The sequence below is a fragment of the Cricetulus griseus genome, chromosome 2 (assembly GCF_003668045.3).
Source record: "Cricetulus griseus strain 17A/GY chromosome 2, alternate assembly CriGri-PICRH-1.0, whole genome shotgun sequence".
NCBI lineage: Eukaryota > Metazoa > Chordata > Mammalia > Rodentia > Cricetidae > Cricetulus > Cricetulus griseus.
The window spans coordinates 54,153,634-54,172,213 of NC_048595.1; the positions used below are offsets into that span (position 1 = coordinate 54,153,634).

The window sequence follows — 18,580 nt, forward strand, 5'->3', positions numbered from 1 at the left end:
CTGAAGAAAGCATAGTGACTAGTTTTTTAAAGGAAATGTAAACACAAAGCATAAAGCTATGTAAAAAAATACAGTCCTAATCACTGACTTTGTTTCCTGGTATTTATATTTGCCTTTAAGAAATGTTTTTCAATGGCTGTTGAACCGAGATAACTTAAAGGAGGAAAAAGCTTGTTGAATTAACATCAACCTTAGATAACTGACTATATAGATGAATTAACATAACTTCTTAGTTTATAGAAAAGAATAAAGGTTTTAAAATACTCAAATTAGTCCAAGAACCTAAAAATAAGAGAGAAGCAACCTAAATACTGATGACTGGATAAAGTACAGAATATATGTGCAATGAAATATTACTCAGCAGCCATACAAAAAGGAAATTCTGTCCTATGCTACAACATGGAAGAACCTTGAGCCTACTATACTAAGCAAAACAAGCCAGTCACAACAACACAAATTATGCATGTACTCATATGAGGCATTCTTAAGAGGCAAATTCATAGAAACAGAAGTAGTATTGTAATTGCCATGAGTCGTAACAGAGGGAAGAAGAGGATGTTCAATGATAAAATTTCAGTCTTACAAGATGAAAAAGTTCTGGAGCTCTGCTGTATAATCGTGTGCATACAGTAAACACTACCAGACTATATATGTAAAACTGGTTAAGATGGGTCATCAAGGAAATTAACAACATACACTGCTGGAGAGAATGTAAATTAACAGAAATAAGCATGGAGGTTCCTCAAAAAAAAATTAAATTATACTGAAGGACTGAGTCAACAGTCACAGAAGTACTTACACATCCATGTTTATTGCTGTATCACCTATAACAACTAAGAAATAGACCAGCCTGATACCATCAACAGATGAAGAAATAAAGAAAATGGGACTTTCAAAAGAACTCACAAAGAATGAAAATGAGTTTTGAAGTTCCAATTTGCTATACAAAAAATACACTATGAAATCTTAGCTACTGTTCTTACCTGAGGTCAAATTCCTGGCTGTTGTCTGTGACTTCTGCATTTCAGTTGATTTAAAGCTGAGGTCATCCTGCATCATCTTTAGCTCTTGGTTGGTGATGGAGGATATCTGTTTCATACGATTTATATTCTGTATATGCAGAGAAATACACAGAAGATTTAGCTTTCCTATAAAACTACCAAAACCACAAAGGATGAGATGCTTTGACTATTATTTTTAAATATACATTCAATTTTGATGCTTTATAGAATGCAGCAGGATTCAGTCATGTTTTCACATAAGTTCATAATTTTTCACTTGCTCTATTAAACTGAATGAAAAATTAGCTACACAGTTTGAAGAACAAAATACAGATTTAATACACAAAGGATATAGAAGAAGGATCATACATTTTTCTCTAGCATGATACATAGTAGATCTCAATAAACAATTTCTGAACTTTGGTATTCATTGGGCATATCTATAAGAAACTATTTACAATACCAATTACAGTGTAAAACCTATCAACATTTTCTAAAATAATGTCTAGGTTTGGGAATTTTCTTAGTAAATTCAGATAAATTAGCAATAGAAAGAAATCTTAAAATGTATTCTAATCACAGCTTCACATACATGCCATCCCTTCCCACATTTCCCTAATTAGCTAAGATTTTACTACAGAGATAAACATTAATAACTTGCAGAAACAAGAAACGAAATAGTTTAAGTGGGTAACAGTAACAGTGAATCTTCCACTCTCTGTGTTGTTATTTGAAAAGTTAGGCGCCTGAGACAGGCACACAGACAGCACTTACCCGACTGCAATGCTCTAACAGGGCGACAATGTTGGCTTCTATCTGTGCCTTCCGTTCCAGTTCCTGATTCTTTGTTTCCTCAAAAGTCTCTATAAAAGCTGCCGATTGGAAACATGGTAATACAGACTACTGCTGACAGAGATAGCACTAAATAAACTTAGAGTTTCAGAATTTCAGACTATTTTCCAGAAATTCCAAGTATATTGAAATTTTTAAACCATTAACCTTCTCTATACACTTTCAAATATTTAAAGCCTGTTAGGACTTTGATATAAGTAAACCAGAAAGTTACACAGGCTCAAAAGAAATAGCTAATACCTCAAAAATCAGAAAAACTTCACCTTTATATATGACTTCCTTGGCACAGCTATAATAATTAACATTTACAGTTTGCCACTGACTTTATTTCTGAAATTAATATTACTAAATACCTATTTCATCTGAAAATAACTTTTCATTAAATTAATCAAATACTGGCTTATCACAAAACAAATTTTATCATTTATCCAGATTATTAAATATTCTAAGAAATTGCCCATTATCAAATCTGGAATTCATACATATTTTTGCTCTAATTTGTGTTTCTTCAGTTACTACTATGGAACTTCCAAAATTAAAAATAAGTCATTAAAATTTTACTACTAGTAAGACAATTACATAAACATTGCATGCATTCTCTAATGTACTTCCATTATAATTTTTCTACTAATTCTTTTTGTAGCTCAGTGGTATAGTATATGTTTTTAATTTTCATGAACCATATTTTATGTATAGCAATCCAATTTCCATATTAAATGACACTATAATATTTAATAATTTGACAAAATTTTAAATGGAAGAAAAAACAGAAAAATTCCAGGTTAAAGAGCCCATCCACTCAGAACCTAATTTTTTAAAATTCTCACTTTTTCTAAGTGGGGCAATGTAGCAAATGTCTTCAGTGCCTAATATAAATGAATAGCACCTAAGAATTACATAAGTTCATCACTTACCATCCATATTTTCCTCCCGTTTTTTAAGCTCCTTGTATTTTTGATTCATTTCACCTATAAAAATATAAAACATTAGTTTTTAAAATTCCAATGATTATATTTGAAGTATTTCTTGGGTTCTCTTTATGCCATTAGTCACTGAATAACAGTTTGATAGTTAGGGTCTAATTGAGTTTTAATTTGGAGAAATTTGTTTATATTTTTCTACAACATCTTTTAAAGTAGTTAATTGTACCTTTACAATTAGGAAAAACAATCTCCTAACTGGAACAGACTGACAGGCTTTCCATTCCAAATTTGAAGCTGTCCAGTCTATGCATGAACACTACTAGTATGACAGGAAAGAGAAGTTCCCACCAGGCAAGTCTGTGCCATTTTTGAATAGTTTGCAGAAACCATGAAAGCAACATTTCTTAACCTCACAGAGCTTAGCATCTAGAAATTTAACATGTTAAATGCTGTCATATGAAAAAAAAGATACTAGAGAATTTCACACACTGTGGGAAATTCCCTAAATAATATTCATGCTACCTTATAAAGAATGAACAGGAGTTACTTGGTCAGATATGAGAAAGTCAATGTCAAAAAATTTGACCAATACATAAATTTGGAGGTGATGATGACTATAGTAGTATAATCAGAGAATCAGTGGCCAAACTTGGGTTCTTGGGATATAGATTGTGACCCTAAGTTTGGTAACAAAAGCACAAGGAATTAAAGAGTGGCATGGCTAAAGCAGAGACTACAAAATAGAAAAGTATCATAAAGATGAGAGGCAGACTGTGATACTTCTAAAAGCTCTATGTCTCAGAATTTGGGCTTAACTAAGACAATTGTTGAAAAAACAATTTTAATTGTGTGTGTATGTGTGTGTGTGTGTGTGTGTGTGTGTGTGTGTGTGTGTGTGTGTGTGTGTGTGTGTGTGTGTGTGCGTGCGTGTCAAAAAATTTGACCAGTACATAAATTTGGAGGTGATGATGAACTCATGTGTGTGTACATGAGTTCAGACGCCCACTAAAGCAAAAGGCCTGGAGCTGAATTTATAGATAACTGTTAGCCAGCCAACCTGGGCATTAGTACTGGAGCTCAGGCCTTCTGCAAAGCAGTATACACTCTTAATCACTGAGCCATCTCTCCAGCCACTTGCTGAAGAATTTTAAACAGGAGAGTAAAATGAAAATCCCTGAGAAGTATTTTAGCCTAGAGAACAAAAGACTGGGTGTTGAAAGGCCAGTTATATCTTGGAAATCTGGGTAGAAGATCAAAGCTGCTTTAAGTATAGTTCCCAGACCGAAAGCTAGGAAATCAGCAGGGGACTGATCCAGATCCCACGAGCGTGGGTGTCAGTGAGGAGACCTCTGAAATCTATGGGGTCTTTTATAGTAGATCAGTACTTATTCCCTAGCATAGGAATAGACTGTGGGAGCCCATTCCACATAGAGGGATACTCCCTGAGCCTAGACACAAGGGGGTGGGCCTAGGCCCTATCCCAAAGGACATGACAGACTCTGAAGACCCCCTATGGAAGGCCTCACCCTCCCTGGAGAGCAGAAAGGGTATGGGATAGGTAGGGTGTTAGTTGGAGGGTGCAGGAGAGGAGGGGAGGCAGAGAGAACTGGGATTGACATGTAAAATAATCGTTTCTAATTTAAATAAAAAGCAGAGAAAAAAAAAGTATGGTGGTAGTCAGGATAGAAGTTAGTGAGTGGATTTTTATCTCGGATATCAGGAGTAAATGGATTATGTTAAGAAAGAAACTGGAATCAAGGATGATTCTCAAGATTCTACTTAGGAAACCTGAAAAGATAGCTGCATTGACTGCAAAGGGGAACAGGTTGATGAAGAAGTCGCATATAGGAGTGTTGAACATACTGAGTTTAGTGGATATGAAAGTCATGTCTAAAGGGACAAAAATAAAAAGAACCTCTCTGACATAGCAGACAGAGGAATCATTAGTAGGTGTGGATTATTTTGATAATGGTTTTGATATTTTGTAACAAACACTGAACTATGGAAGTACAGATATATTCTCAGAATAAGAATGTTGCCACTCCATGTACCTAGGGAATCAAATAGAAAAAGGATAAATTTGAGCTTGCTTCAAACCAGTTTCTTCATGCCAGTCAATCAGTACCTAACCTCCTGGGGAAAACAAAAACAAAAACTAAGTAGTGACATCAAAAAGGATGGAAAGAATAGCAAATTATTCATAAGAGGATTCCTAATTAAAAACTGGCATTAAAAAGGATCTTTAGGAACAAGAGCAAAGGAGGATACCAGTACAGACACTAAAACTCCAATAATCTATGTTCTATATCTTCTTATATAGTACAGAAAATATCACAGATCTGATTAAAGCATTTTTTCACTTAAATGATTCTTTGTCTTCTCCTGAGCTCCTTCCTCCTTTATTTGATTTTTACATGTATATTTTGTGTATGTGCACTCATATATACTACAACATACATGTGAAGGTCAGAAAATGACTTGTGAGAACTGGCTCTCTCCTGTGGGAATTGGGGCTCAATCTTGGGTTGTCATGTGTGGGGACAAGTGCCTTTATCTCCTGAGCCAACTCTCTAACCTTTAACTGACTTCTAAAACTGTACTTTTAACTGACTTCTAAAACTGTACTATATCGATGGCAATTTCATTTAGTCCTGTGATTTTAAGAATGCTTAACTTAATTGTTTCCCAATTTTTACATTCTTTCAGCTAATTCCTTACTATATTAGTATTTAGATGTCCTTCTGGGAACCTAAAACACAGTATATACATTAAACTTATCAGAAGTCTCCCTCAAAATCCATACCTTTTTATTTTCTATTCTTTTGATTGTCCTCACCATCTACCATCATTTAGGCCAGGAACCTAGAAGTCCTCTCTCCCACTCCACACAAACCCACCATTCTTATTGCAAATATAGCCAATGGGAAGGCATATCTGGCCAACAACTTGAGTTACACACCTGGCCAGTGGGATTATATAAAATAGATCTCCTGTATATCTCAGGAGATTCCCAAGTTTCAAAACAAAAATTTCTAATCACTCTTAAGATGCAGACAAGTCAGAGCATTAGTGATGTGACCATTCTATAGTAGAAGTGATAGTTTGCCTCAGTGAACCCAGGTACAGAAAGAAACTGATTTGGGTGCTAGTATTGTGAGAGAGAGAGCAGTGAAACCACTGAACTATGGATAAAAAAAAGAAAGGTTTATTGTAAATGTGGAACTGCTTCCTGGCTATCTCTCAGAGAGTATAGAGAATAGCTAGAGGTGTTTGGGTGAGTCCAAAGCTGCCATTGGCTACCTCTTGGGAGCAGAGACAAGTGAGAGGTGGGGGAAGCTTTGTATGTTATAGAGGGCTAAAAGATGCAGGGATGTAGGTATGCAATCCAGAAAAGCCTGGGAGCTAGGGGACCAGAAGAGTCTGGGTTACTTTGATATGAATTACAGGATCATGTTAATAGGGGCCAAAGGAGCCTGGAGGATAGCATGGGCTTTGATACATACCACAGGTATTTGCCAACAGGGAACCAGATGCCCTATTCACCAAAGGTAAGGGGAAATGAGGGAAACAGTTCTTCCTGGCAGATAGAAACACAGGTTCCTGGGCAATGTCCAGCCTTAGCTAAGCTCAGACTGTGTTAGGTCTCAACCCCCAAGATCCCCCCAAATGGCAGTGCCACTAAATGACAGTCTGGGCTGTGTTCTACCTGTATATGTATCTGTATACCATGCAGATTCAGTACCTGTAGAGGCCAGAAGAGGGCATTTGATTCCCCTGGAACTGGAGTCACAAGATAGTTGTGAACTGCCATGTGGGTGCTAGAAATCAAACAGATCTGGAAAAGCAGCCAGGGCTCTTTAATCACTGAGCCATCTCTCCAGGCCCATCAATCTGATTTTTAAAAGATGTGTGGGTGTGTGTGTGTGTGTGTGTGTGTGTACATCTGTGCCATTTTAACAAATGCTTTCTAAGATATGCTTGTGAAAATAACCAAACTATTCAAGTCTCAGCTTACAAGGTAATAGCATTCATGATAACAATGTTAACAACTAACATGTGAAAACTTTTTCTATTGCTGCTCTTAATCTCACACATATACTCATATCATTTTTACCACAAAAATCCTAAGTGGTAAGCACTCATGTTATGCCTCCCCACCCCCACTTTTAAGTAAGGTTTGTTTTTGTGACTCAGGCTAACTTGGAACTGACCTCAAGCACTGTGGAGAAATTATCCCTCATCTCCAGGGGGAGCAGAAAGGATATGTGATAGGTAGGGTTTTAGTTGGGGGGTGGTGGTAGGGGAGCAGGGGAGGAAGAGGGAATGGGGATTGTCATGTAAAACAATCTTGTTTCTAATTCAAATACAAAAGTCTGCAGAAAAAAAATTGTCCCTCATCAACGTAAGATATATATATTTATTTTTTAATTTTTGTTAGTTTAAGTGGTATACCCATCCCTTGGCAGTTCCATGGTTGGCCTAAACTTACAATCCTTCTACCTCAGTCTTCTAAGTGCTGAGATTATAGGCATGCTCCCCCATGAATAGCCCTTATTTCCCTTTTAAAGGTGAGGAAAGTGGGCTAGTGAGATGGCACTGAGGTTTTATAAATGCATTTGTCTTGAAAGCTAGGTAGTGTGAGTTAAATCCCTAAAACTCCTGATTGAGGGAACAAAACCAACTCCTGTGAGTTGTCTTCTGGTCTCCATATACACTGCATGGAATATATACACCCCAGCACTCACAGACACTTCTCTTTTTCATCTCCCCAACACCGGTAAATTTTAAAATTTTTTTTAAAAAAGTGTGATTGGTGTGCCTAAAGAGCATGAACAAGATCAAGCAGTTAAAATGGCATTATATGGACTCAAGCAAAGCCATATTTAGTTGCAGTATACAAATATTCAGTCTTAATTTTTTATTTTACCTGTATACCACTACTAACAGAAGACTCCTAAAATAAGCCTTATGAACTATCTGTATAAGAAGTATCTTATGGGGGCTGGAGAGATGGCTCAGAGATTAAGAGCACTGACTGCTCTTCTAGGGGTCCTGAGTTCAATTCCCAGCCACCACATGGTGGCTCACAACCATCTGTAATGAGATCTGGTGCCCTCTCCTTGCCTGCAGGCATACATGCAGACAGAACACAGTATACAATATAAATAAATAAATCTAAAATAAAAAGAATGTAATCTAATTGTTTTAAAAAAAGATTATGTAAGCTTGCAGAATAGATGGGGCTACACAAAGATACTTTGAATACAACAAATATATTATCCTACAGGCAAAGTAAGTATATTTTGATTATTCAAAGCTACATATAAATCATGGAATAGGCTATAAGTAATTATTTTATGTTAGGACAGTGATTTGGAGGTCCTACATACTTCATGTGCATGTTTATTATATCTACCACACTGCCATATCAGATATTTATGTCTGTGACAGATCAATAATCACATGATATTTATCATGCTGTCTGATCCAAATCTGGGGTAACACTAGATTCTACAAATGAAGGCATAAATTTTAGGAATATGCTCACATACTCTTCTTGCAAAAGTGTGTGAATGTGATTTTACTTTGTTAATTGTGTATGTTAACCCTAATCTACATAAACAGATTCTCAGAAAATGAGCCCCACCTTATGGATCTTGGTAAAACTGCACATTCCGGCCCTTTGCAATAGTCAATGGAGTTTGGAATTGTCATGGAGTGGGTATATTACTTTATAAAACATTTAAGCTTGCATTGGTGAGAAACAATGTCCACATACTACTTCTAGCTGTAGTAAATGGCTCAATCTTTTGAGAAATTAACAAAATTAAAAGTAATAACTCTGATATATTCTGGTTAAAATTTCACTTGTAGAAATTTATTCTGTAGAATACACATGTTAATAAACATGGATATGCAAGAATATCTATGGCATCACTATTTGTTATGTTTTGAGTTAGGGTCTGACTAATATAGCCCTTGTTGTCCAAACTCACTATGTATACCAGGCTGGCCTTGAACTTGAACTCACCTGCCTCCGCTTCCCAAGTGCTGAGATATGCCATCACGCATTTTTGATAATGCAAAATTAGAAATAGCGTTAATGTCAATGTTGAGACAGTGAATACTATACAACTACAACTGTGATGGCAACTAATGGTTGTCACAGTGCTTAATATGTACCAGGCATCATTCGGGAGCCTTTAGCTCCTAATGTTAAATGAAATACACATCTTCATATGGAATGATGTATATTATATAGTGTTTGTGGTTTGAGTATGAAATATCATACTCATAAGCTCATATGGTTGAACATTTGGTCCCAGCTAGCAGCACTGTTTGGAGAGTTGTGGACCCTTTGGGAGGTAAAGCTGTGCTAGAGGAAGGAAGTGCATCAGGAGTAGGCTTTGAGGTTTAAAGCTTGGTCCTAGTTCATACTGGCTCTCAACTATCCCTGTGAGGATGAAATGTGATTTCTCTGCTTCCTGACTGCTGGGCTAGCCCCATGCTCCTACTATCATGATGGACCATATCCCCTCTCAAACTGTATGCCAAAATCAACCCTTTCTTCTTTATGTTGCTTTTCTCGGGGTATTTTATCACAGCAACAGAAAGGAAACTAATGTAATAGTCAAAATACTCAAGCTTAAAAGAACTACAGTTTTACTTCATTCAAAATGTTTATAAATTTAGAGTAAATCTAATTAAAGACTAAACATAAACAATGATTACCTCTGAAGACTTAGATGAGTTTGAAAAGACAACTTTTTACTACATATGCTTTTTATCATTTGAATTCATTACATCAAATATGTATCAGATAGATATATCAAAGTCTTACTACATTGCTCAGGTTCCCCTCTGACTCTTGGCCTCAAGCTATCCTCTAGCCTAGCTTCTTCTGACCTAGCCGTCTGAGAAGCTGAGACCACAGGAGCATGTCCCCACATCCAGGTTGGTCACTGTTTTGTTTATGACATGCTTTCACTTTGTAGCCTGTCCTTTGAACTTGAAATCTTGATTCCCTCTAACAGCTGCTAGGATTACAGCAGTTTTCTACTACTACATTATGACAGAAGAAATAACAATAATTTTACTAACTGAAAAGTCAATAAAAGTGTATGAGAATGGTCATTTGCAGTTAAACACGCAAACACACACCTACAAAAACACTTTAAAAACAAAACAAAAAAAAATGAAGCACACTCAAGGTGACTGAACTTTTAAAGATTCTAAGTCAATTTTCTAATTACTGACTTCCTAGAAAAGATGGTAGCTTGAACACACACTTCTGTCTTGAAACTCACTATGTAGACCAGGCTGGTCTCCAACTCACAGAGATCTGCCTGCCTCCTGAGTGCTGGAATTAAAGGAGTGCACCATGTGGCCAGCTGAATAACCACTTCTAATAATTACTCTTCTTCAAGCCCTCTTAAAGATACAATAAAAAATTGCTTTTTTTTGTTTGTTTGCCTCTCAAAGTATAAATTCCCAAGAATGGGGATAGGAAAGAAGACAAAAATAAAAATTAGGAAAATAGAAACAGATGGACAATTGATAACTAACATAGCAGACCCGAAAAAGCTTCAGCCTAAGCTAGCAATGGGCAAACCTGAAAACCACATGATTTCAAAAGACCTAGTAATTCTACACAGAAAGGTAATTACTTGTCTTCAGGACCTATTCCACAAAAGGGTTGAACATGCATTATAATGGTAACACTGTAATTATCAGAATTTACTGTAAAAGAGCAAGAAAAATAAAGGTCTCTATAAGGTTAAATGGACCAAGTAACGTTACTGTGAGAGACTAAAGCATGATATGTAAATTTTCAAGTATTAATTTATAATGAAAATAAAATATTTCCTTGGCCCTAACTTTACATGCTATTCTGGAGTCAAGGCAAGTTTTTAAATCTTGCCGATCTGCTCACAATTCTCACTATCAATTTGGCAAAAAGTAGCTAGCATAAGCTACACAATTGCCTGCATGCTGGGATCCCATGAAATTTCCTCTCCCCAATTAACTAGTCAGTCCTTTAAAATTCAGTATCACTCATAATCTCAGGATACAGACAAGTTCATTGTCAGAATAAAATATGTATGATCTAATTCCTTCTCCCATTTAAAACATCTTGAACATACTCTTTACTATTGGTATCCTGCTCATTAATTCCTACCAGAATTATAGTATTCCTGGCATTCTTTAGATGATTTCTTCTAACTTTTCAAAATCCCTCCTATGAATCAACTCCAAAGGCTTAACATACCAAATTTACTCATAGCCACAATACACTCCTATTTTAGAAATTTTCTTCTGGTGGGAGGCGAGTAAAAAGGAACTTGAGATACTGTAGCCCAGACTGTCCTTAAACTTAGTTCAATTTATCCTTGAACTTGCAGCAATTCTTCCTCGGCCTCCTGGGTACACTGGGATTATCATCTTGTACCAACATACCCAGCTTGGTATCAATTTTCTATGATTTTCTTTTCACTTTTAGCATCAATTTAGGACAGGAAAGAATTGTTTTGGCTCATTTTCAGAGGTTTCCATCCATTGTGGCCAGGAGTGTAAGGTGGAGCAGAACAGCACACATCATGTAAGCTAGAAAGTAGAGAGAGAAAATGTCTATGCTATTTGGGGCCCCATCCTATGAAATGACACTGTCCACATTTCAGTTGCTCTAACCCCCTGAGGTAGTCACCACAGAAAAAACCCTCACATATGCATAACTATTTTAAGCGCTTTATAATTAAATCAGGTTGACAATCAAAATTAACCATCACAGGTGAAAATGCAGATATAGACAAAAATCTACCACTTTATTGGAAAACATGAATCCACAATAGGGATCCTCTGGAAAAGTAATAAAATCCTTGTAGTCAAGCTTTCTCTGGAGAGTGCATACCTATATCCTAAAATGAGAGGACCCAAAGAACAGATTAGAGCTCCATTTTCACCTTTAGTTCATTGTACAGTTCCTTCTCTCTTATTTAAGGATTGCTTAGGTTATCCCACAAGCATTTACTTCCCAGATATAGTATTGATGAACATTACTGAAGTGAATAAAGAAGTAGTCCCTGCCCTTGAGGGCTTACAGTCTAAGAAGGAAGACAAACACATAAGTAGGAAGCTGTAACACACGGTGGTCTAGTAACATGGAGGAAAGTTACTCAGCTAAGCCTAGAAACTAGTTAGGGAATGAAGTTCAGAGTTATATGTTCAGAGAAGACACCTGAGTTAAATCTTATAGGGTAAGAATTTAGTCAGGTAAATGGAAGAACAAACAAAAAGAAAACAATGAAAACAAAAGGTTAGAGCATAACATAGTTGAATGAATGGTAATAAGCAGAAATATAAGATAGCAGATGTAGAGTGTTATTAATAGGTTGCTACAGAGCTGGGCATGATGGTTCATGTCTGTAACCCATGCTTTGGGAGGCTGAGGCCTGCCTGGGGTATATAGTGAATTCTAGGCAAGCCTCAACTACACTATTAGACCTGGTTTAAAGGGGAGGGGGCAGAACAGAGATGTCTATGGGATGAACAGGAAGCTGATAGAATCAGACTACAGAAGAACAGTATGACATACAAAAATTCTGTTATCTTGTGCATCAAGGTGAATCACATTTAAGCAGGTCAAGGACACTGAGCCACATTCTACATAAATCATTCTAGCAGAGTTATACTGGGGCAAGAATGGAGGTGGGGTAACCAGTTAGGAGGCTACTGCAATAGTTCAGGCAGAAAGTAATGAGGTCCTGAACTAACAAGTAACCTTCTGACAAGTCACCTTCTACAAACCCCCAAGCTGACACAATAACCAAGGAAGATCACAGCAGAGCAGTGGCAACAAAAATCCTTGATGCATCAATACTTACCTGTGAATACACACACACACACCTATATTTATGTATTACACATTTACATATACTTTTGTGGGCTTTTATCACTATTGCACAAGTATGGATTGTTTTATTCTACATTAATAAAAAAGACAAATGTTTAAACCAAAAAGGAAAACAAGCAAAAAACAAAGCACTGCATATTCTATTTATCTTACAAGTTTGATTAATAATAAAATTTACCTCCCAAATGCATCATTTTAGTAGAAAGAAAACTACAAATTATAGTTTAGGAAGAATAGATCTACATATATGAAAAGCAACAGTAAGAAATAGCACATATGAACGATACAAAATTTTGTAAGATAGGAATCAACTGAAGAGACCAACAACATTAGTATAAAGATATTCTCCCTTATCCCTCGGCTCTTTAGAGGCATTTCTCTGTTATTTAGCCTTGGCTGTCCTAGAACTTAATATATAGACCAGGCTAATCTCAAACTCAAAGAGACACACCTGTGTCTGCCTTCCGACTGTTGGAATTTAAAGTGTGTGCTTCCACAACAGACAACAATGTAGTGTATTCTTAAGGATCATGAAGAGTGGATTTTGAGTTGCTCTCATTATATAAATAATGTATGAAATAATACATATGCTAGCTCGACTGAGCCATTCAAATATATGCATACTTCAGAACATGCTATAAACAATAAATGTATATAATCTTGTTAATGAAAATGAGCAAAGGTTTTAAATTAACATGACCTTAGTATTAATTTATTATAAGCCTATCTTTGTCACAAATGGCATTTAATACATAAACCTCAGTGAGACATTACCATTATACTCTTTTCCAAGATCAGAAAACTAAAGCATAGGCAAGTTTACTTACCTAAATTAATGTTTTCAAAAACTGCCTTTAGAAGCCTTATTAAGACCATTAGTAACCACATGTAGACGGAACGCTGTGTTTCTAAGAACATTTTAATTTCACAAAGTACTTTGAATTAGAAAAATCAAACTTAGGCTTAGGTAATGGAACTAAGACTTTCGAGTCAGTAAAACTCTGGTTTAAGTCTACTCTACTACTTACTAACTTGGACAATTTAGCAAATGACTAATTTCTCAGAGCTTTCAAAGGTTTAAAATGGATTAGCTAGGATTAAAAGGTTTCTCGTAGAACGCTCTATCTAGATAAGAAATGAATCAACAGAAATAAGTATCATTTATATGATAACAAAAGGCTAAACAGTATCTTTAAAATCAAACAGATAAGGAATGAATCAATAGAAACAAGTATCATTTATATGATAACAAAAGGCTAAACAGTATCTTTAAAATCAAACAGGTAAGAAATGAATCAACAGAAACAAATATCATTTACATGATAACAAAAGGCTAAATACTATCTTTAAAATCAAAGTGAAAACAATGTTTAAAAAAAGGCTACCCTTTTCCCTACTGTGAATGTCTATATCATTCAGTGGTAAATTAATTATTCTGACTTTCCCTCATGAACTGATAAGAATATATAATTAATACTTGTTAATCCAAGAGCAAATTTACTAGTTTGCAGTTAAGGTAACTGTTTAAAGCAAGAGTAAGCTGGTTAGGAATTAAGGCACACACACCTCTTCTCCCACACACACACACCCCACTACAGGATTTCTACTATTAAGGCCTCAGCTGGGGAAAATCTGGACAATCAGTGCTTGCTCCCTTGTAACTGAGTCCAACCAGAAAACCAAGTCTCTCAGGCTGCCTGTGGGATTTGTTACCTGACTGCCACCTCCTCCATTAGAAAAAAAAGAAAAGAAAAGGAAATCTTTGAAAAACTAAATACTTGTCTTATACAATCATGAGGTTATTTAAAATTTTAGCTAATTCAAGTAGTTGTTTAATACTACTCATAAAACTTGATAGATAATATTTCGGTGGCTAAAGTTAGACATAATCACAGAGAAATAATAAATCTTAGTAAGTCACTGAGATATAACAGATATATGTTAATTACATTTTAAAAAACTCAAAAATACACCACAAACATTACCTTGGTGCTCCTCTAAATCCATGTCAAGTTGTCTAATTTCTTCACTAAACTGATTTATTTTTTCCTTTATATCTGTTAACCTGTTAAAAATATTAATGAACTTTAGAAGCAACAAAAGAAAAAAACATAAATGAGCATCATTAAAGATTAAATACATCTGAGAGAATGTGAGCATTTTTGTAAGTCATGTATTTGGTGAGTGAATTGTATTGTGAATATATGAAGAACTCATTTTACTCAATACCACCAATAATAAGTTCACATGAGAATGGGCAAAAGACTATTAATAAACACATCTTCAAAGATGACATACACATGGCCAACAGTCCAATGAAAAGAAACTCAACACCATAAACCATCAAGGAATTGCAAGTGAAAGCCATAGAAACATATTAATCCAAATCCATTGGCAAGGCTGTTATGAAATGACAGATAATAAAAAAAGAAATAATACTAAGTAATAAAGATGTACAGAAACCTGGACTCACATACACTACAGGCAGAAATGTAAAACGTCTATTTATATAGGATATACAACGCTTTTTATGTAATCATTTGATCTAGACTAGACTCCAAATTTATAAAGTAAAACATAAAGTAACCACATAAGCCAGCGATCCCATTCCGGAACATTTATACAAGAGAAATAAAAATAAATTCCCATGCAGAACCAGCTTATAGATGTTCATGTCAATATGATTCCTAATAGCAACAAAATAGAAACAAGCCATAGCCTATCAACTGATAAATAAATAAAACATATCAGATGCATACAATAGAATATTAATTGGAATTAAACCACAGATGAGCCTTGAAACTCTTAGGCTAAATGAAAGCATGTAGCCACAGAGGACCAAAAGCTGTATGACTACACACATGAAACATCCAGAATAGGCAAAGATACGGTGACATAGAGTAGGAAAGATAAGGAAAGCAATGGCTAAAAGCTATGGCATTTTATTGGGAAGACTCAATGGTGCTGGTTGTTCAACTGTAAATATAACAAAAGCTCTGAATGGTATGCTTTAAATATATAATGCACAAAAGCCTTCTCTTAATAAAGTTATTTTTCAAAGCAATTACACTAGGCAATGACTCAGAATTAAAAACGTGACACTGAAAGTTCAATAAATATTAAATCATGAATGTGAGCTACAGAAAAAATGCCTATAGGTCATGTACTATACTTTAGGATGCAATCTGAAAAATGAATGAATATAAAATGTTCTGGTTCAAAGGTACTTACTGTCTCTCCATGCTGGCTATTTCCTGATTATCTTCTTTAACCTATATGGGCATAAAAAGAAAACAGTATTTAAAGAATAACATATTATTAGACTATCTAAAATAGAACATCATAGAACATAATAAATTAGTCACAGATTCTTCCTTCTTCCCCAAATATACTATTACCTATTGTCTTGGCCAGTTTTATGACAGCTTGATACAAGCTAGAGTCATCTGAGAGGAGAGAACCTAAATTGGGAAAATACCTCCACAAGATCAGGCAGTAAAGTCGGGTGTTACTATACACACCATGAATGCCAGCTATTAGGAGGCAGAGAGAGATGGATCTCTGTGAGTTCAAAACCAACCTGGTCCACATAGTGAGTTCCAGGACAGTCAGAGCTACAGAGAGACCTGTCTCTAAATTAATTAATTAATTAATTTAAAAAATCAGGTTGTAAACACATTGGTCTTCTGCTTAATTCAAAGATCTTAAAACGAATAAATGGCTGGAAGTTGGGTACATGCCTTTAATCCCAGCACTCAGGAGGCAGAGTCAGGCAGATCTCTGAGTTTGAGGCAAGCCTGGTCTGCAGAGAGAGTTCCAGGACAGCCAGGGCTGTTACACAGAGAAACCCTATCTCAAAACAAAACAAACAACAAATAAACAAACTTTCTTCCCTACCTGCTTAAGCAATCTCTCCCTCTCCTCCATTGGCGATCCCATGCTTTTGTCTTCTGCAATCATTTGATCTCGATGGGACTCTAACTCATAAAGTTTTTCATGCAGCAATACAGCCTCTTGCTTTACCTGGGAGTGTGCTATTTCCTAAGAACAAAGAAGGGCAACCTGAGTTGGTCTTTTGTAGAGACAGAAAGTTGAGATAAAGCAGCGAGGCTGTTCATTCCAATGTGACTGGTGTCCTCAGACTGACACCAGAGCCCACACTGAGAATGCAAAGTGACAGCACAGGCAGCAGCTGCAGGAAAGAAGCTGCCTTAGGGAGTGCTGTCAGTGACTGGTGAGGAGGAAGACGCTAGCATGCTGCAGTCTCACAGGGAGCAAACTGCTGACACGTGATTTCTAACCTCCACAGCCACAGGAAAATAAATGCTTACTGCTTTACTAACCCACGTTGTGACCGTTTGTTACAGAGACACTGGGAAACAAATGCAGGTACAATAGTTGCTGTGTATTTACCATAGTCCCACTTTCACAGAGATACTCTCTAAAATGAAACAGATGTGATCAAATTCTTTTAGATAAAAAGAGCTAGAAGTAACTGCAGTGCTAACAATAAATAAATTGACATTTGAACCAATTGTTTATAGAGCAATTGATCTGTGGAACTATATACTCCTCTTCTGGCCTCTGTAGGCACCACGCATGCACATGGTTCACATACATGCATGCAGACAAAATACTCCTACACATAAAATAAAAATAAATCTTTTTTTAAATGTACATTTTCAATGGAGATTATTAATAACACCAGAAAACTAACAAATTTGCAAGGCTGCTTTAATCATAAACACTATATAATGCACTATTTTAAAATAATGAAGGATAGCTCTAAGATTATGCAAAGACAGTTAAGATGGCATTAATGTGTGTGTGGGGGGAGATGGAAATGATGCGCTACAGGTGCCATATCACAATTTCAAGCATGAATCCCATTTGAAGTTTTCCACTATTTTAAAGGCAAGACAGGATTACAGCGTTGCTGTGAAGATTAAATGAACATACTGGTAATATGTATAAAGAGCTCATAAAATTGGGTAAGGAAGAAATAAACGTCAAAGTAGTTCTGTCTGAAAGAGGTAAGAAACAAACATTTTATGCTATTTTTTTTTCAGTTTTAAAACCATATATATGTGCTTTATTTTGTGAACTAAAACTCTTTAAAAAAGAAAAATGCAAAAACAGGGTGATAAGTGGGATCAGAATGCATGACATGAAATCCATAAAGAATCAATAGAAGTTTTTTAAAAAGGAAGAAAGAAAAATTCAAGTGTTATAGCCTCAAATATTTATCTTCCTCCCTTTTTCTGTTTTTAGTCTCTTACAGTGTATCTAAACTGCAGTTACATTTTTGTACAACACTGCAGGGCAATGATTTACTTTGTACATAATAGTCACTAAAGAAAAACAAAACAACAAAAACCAATGTATTTCTTGCCTATTTGACACCTTTGGAGTCCAGAATGGGAGGAAAATACAGTGAACTCCTGTTAATAAACTGATGAGTGCATGAGTTCAGTTAATGTTCCCCTGAGTTACCTCAGAACTTAGTGACAGGAAAGCACTCCCATGACTTATACTCACGGTTTCTAGGCTCTCCTTTTTTATGTTCAATGAATCTAATTGTTGCTGAAGTGCGTCTAATTCCTAAGGGGGAAAAAGACAAATATAAAGTAATAATTTTTTAATTTTTTAATATCTCACCTATAAATGTGTTAAAGTAGATTTTTTAAATATATTCAATTTCTATCTTTTCACATTAACTACAACTTACTAAGGTTTCATCCTATTTGTGATAGTTCCTTTCACTAGTTCTAAAAGCCTTCCCACATACCTTCAAACCTTCATAAGTTTGTCACAATTATCCTACCAGTGTTCTGAATAATTATCAGAAACCTTCAAACTAATGATGTCACTGCGCAAAATCAATATTCTGTTGA

General features: G+C 35.7%; 1 protein-coding gene and 1 non-coding gene across 4 annotated transcripts in view; both read right to left on the reverse strand.

Annotated features, from left to right (window-relative positions):
• Nucleotides 1-18,580, reverse strand: part of Ift74 (intraflagellar transport 74) — a 65,769-nt gene that overhangs the window by 10,633 nt on the left and 36,556 nt on the right. For all 3 annotated transcript variants that reach the window (XM_027400418.2, XM_035439802.1, XM_035439801.1), the window contains 7 exons: nt 18,225-18,287; nt 16,584-16,727; nt 15,918-15,958; nt 14,672-14,751; nt 2,768-2,821; nt 1,776-1,873; nt 984-1,110 (listed from right to left, as the gene is read on the reverse strand). In XM_027400418.2, the coding sequence (XP_027256219.1) occupies nt 984-1,110; nt 1,776-1,873; nt 2,768-2,821; nt 14,672-14,751; nt 15,918-15,958; nt 16,584-16,727; nt 18,225-18,287 (607 nt within the window). The remainder of the gene's footprint in view (nt 1-983; nt 1,111-1,775; nt 1,874-2,767; nt 2,822-14,671; nt 14,752-15,917; nt 15,959-16,583; nt 16,728-18,224; nt 18,288-18,580) is intronic.
• Nucleotides 12,489-12,567, reverse strand: Mir872 (microRNA mir-872). Its single transcript, NR_105268.1, has one exon. It is a non-coding gene; the product is annotated as a microRNA mir-872 (primary transcript).